The sequence below is a fragment of the Onychomys torridus genome, unplaced genomic scaffold, assembly GCF_903995425.1.
Source record: "Onychomys torridus unplaced genomic scaffold, mOncTor1.1, whole genome shotgun sequence".
Taxonomy (NCBI): domain Eukaryota; kingdom Metazoa; phylum Chordata; class Mammalia; order Rodentia; family Cricetidae; genus Onychomys; species Onychomys torridus.
Window position 1 is genome coordinate 6,753 of NW_023412608.1, and position 3,179 is coordinate 9,931.

General features: G+C 39.1%; 1 protein-coding gene across 1 annotated transcript; it reads left to right on the forward strand.

Annotated features, from left to right (window-relative positions):
- Positions 1-1,697: 1,697 nt before the first annotated feature.
- LOC118575723 (olfactory receptor 10T2-like) lies at positions 1,698-2,669 on the forward strand. Its single transcript, XM_036176142.1, has one exon. It carries the CDS (start codon positions 1,698-1,700, stop codon positions 2,667-2,669), a length of 972 nt encoding a protein of 323 aa, XP_036032035.1.
- The last annotated feature ends 510 nt before the right edge of the window (positions 2,670-3,179 follow it).

Sequence of the window (3,179 nt, forward strand, 5' to 3'; positions counted from 1 at the left end):
GAAACCTTCAGAGGAAAAAACTGATCTTAAATATGAACCACAAGAGTTTCAGTGGAGATTGCTGGAAAACTTCTGATGCTCACAGAAAGCCCTTTGTTAGTCACACCTGTAATATTCTCTGCTGATCTTCACATGTCATTCTACAATCCATTTAAGTACCTCTCCTCCTCACACAGGCCTTTGTTGATTGAACAGACAATGGCCATGCACTACTACATCATAGATTATCTGCATATCTGGATTCACACTGTGTTTCTTGGGCAATGAAATGCACATGATGGGTATTTAGTCAATATAAGCTGAATGAAGTCATGACTGTTACCAGTCACTCGGCCACTCTTTGTAAATCATGATCCCCATCACATATGTTTAGGAGGGCTATGTGAGCACTATATAACCCCAGCATATTTTGTAGTTCACCATCTGTATTGAATGGATGCTGGTCACATGGCTGAACTCTTATTATATTCTGTTAGTGAATCTTCATTAATAATTAGAAAACAGCAACTCCTCAACGAGCCTTAAGACATATATTATCTATTTATTAATCCCTGTGAATTCTACAGATTAATTTCCAGCCAGTATCTCTTTATCTGTCTCTCTCCACAACTTCGTTTTCAGTCCCTTCCTTGTATGATTTAACAGTGACTGAAATTAAAATCAAAATAATATGCACAGTCTTCTTAATGATGTCATTCTTGCCCATCAATTTCTGTATGGATGGAAAATTAATAAATGAATTAGAAATATGGTGCAAAATTTGATCTCAGAAATTCAAGGTGGTTCCTTCAGGCATCTACTAAAAAACCATTGAGATATACCAGCTGGAGGGAAATGTTGATCAAACAATTATGACCAAATTTGACAGTCTGAAATGCCACTGTTTTCAGAACTCACTTCAACTTCATGTAAATTCAATGTGATATTCTGAACAACTTCAAAGTCATTGATTTGTTCTAAGAACTATCTCACTAAGAATTACTAGTAGTAGCATTATTGTATATTTAAAACAGGCTGAAATTACCTGGTAAATTGTTTATCTGGTTACTTTCAACATTGTCACTGTGATGGGTAATGTTGGTTGTCAACTTGACTACAACTGGCATCAACTAACACCCAAGCAGCTGGGCACACTTGTGAGGATTTTCCTTGATTGGATCATTTGAGGTGGGAAGGCACATACTAAATCTGGACTATACATTCTGGCGGCTGGCTGTGTGAAAGGACATCGGAGAAGGAAGCTTTGACTGCTTGTCCTCATTCTCACCAACGAGTTCATCTATCCTGCTGCTGAGGCATAACTTCACTGGTGTTAGAACCAACTCCTCTGGGATTCCAATGTAGAAAGATGACCAGCTGAGTCATCCAAGATGTCACAGACTGAACAACTCTCAGATTCTTGGACTTTCCAACATAACACGAGGCAGCCACTCTTGGACTAGATGGACCACAGACAACAAGCCTTAGCCCTAACCTATGTAATATGAATGAATTTACATTCTAGCAATATTCTTACCACTTAGACTCCTAATTTTTCTCCCAGTCACAGGCATCCAGGTCTCTCCTTTGGATATGGAATTCATTAACCTAGGTGATCTTGATTAAAATCTGGTGATATCAGTGCAGAATCTCTTCACAAACATCTCTCAGTCTTCACCTTAAGTATACATTTGGCTCTGGTCAAAATTGCTGCCGCTATGAGAATAGGTAATCATACCACAGTGACCACATTCCTTCTGTGGGGATTTTCCAGCTTCCCAGAACTGCAGAATCTACTCTTCATTGTGATTCTCCTCTCCTATGTAACCATCCTCCTAGCAAATGCATCCATCATGGTGGCCATCAAGCTCAACCACAACCTTCACACCCCCATGTATTTTTTCCTCTTTGCCCTGTCCTTTTCAGAAACATGCACCACTATGGTGATCCTACCGCGAATGTTAGTGGACTTGGTATCAGAGAGCAAGACCATTTCTCTCCCTGAGTGTGCCACACAGATGTTTTTCTTCTTTGGATTGGGAGGTAATAATTGCTTCATCTTATCTGCTATGTCCTATGACCGTTACACTGCCATCCACAACCCCCTGCATTATCCAATCCTGATGACTCAAAAGATCTGCTTTCAGCTTATCATGGCCTCTGCTGTGCTTGGCTTCTCAGTTTCTCTGTGCATTGTCATCATAATATTCAACTTGTCCTTTTGTAACTCCAACATCATTCAGCACTTCTTTTGTGATATTGAGCCTGTGGTCTCCCTTGCCTGTAATTACACCTTTTATCAGAAAATGATTCTTCTTGCATTCACTGCCTTTGTGTTGGTGGGCAGCTTTATTTTGATCATGGTATCTTATGTCTTCATCGTGACAGTGGTTGTGAAGTTGCCCTCTGCCAAGGGAAGGTATAAGACCTTTTCAACTTGCTCCTCCCATTTCACTGTGGTGTTCATACATTATGGGTTTGCTGGTTTTGTCTATCTGAGACCCAAGAACAGTGACTCTTTCAAGGATGACACACTGCTAGCAGTGACTTACACTGTTCTGACACCTCTGCTCAACCCCATCATTTACAGTCTAAGAAATAAAGACATGCAGATAGCTCTGAGAAAAGACCTAGGCAATATAATCAAATTTTTCCCTAAAATTATAAATAAAAGATCCCAAAAGGCTTGAAAATGTGTATGTTGTTAGGGGGAAATAGAGCATTTAATGATTAAAATGGTTCTTTAGTGAAAAAAAGCAATAGTTTTCTGTTTCATTTTTTTTTTTAATTTTTGAGACAGTGTTTCACCATGTAGCTCCAGCTGGCCTAGAACTCACTGTGTAACCAGGCTGACAGAGATTGCCTAGTATTGCTAGGATTAAAGGCCTGAACCATCACATCCAGATTTTATCCATTATTTTCTAATGCCAGATCTAATCAATTCTCACTCTTCTTCAATGAAATGCTAAAATATCCACATATTTATATGTATATATTGTATATGTAGAAACTCACATACATATACATGCTAGACATACAAAACACATTTTGTTATGCCATATTTTCATGTTATTGACTTTGGAAGAAAAAGGGTGTTTAACTGAAAAACCATGAGGACAACTAGAAGAGGGAGAGGAAGGGGAAGAGAGAGAGAGGAAGAAAGAAAGAGGAGGAGGGAGTGAGGAGAGGAGAGGGAAAGT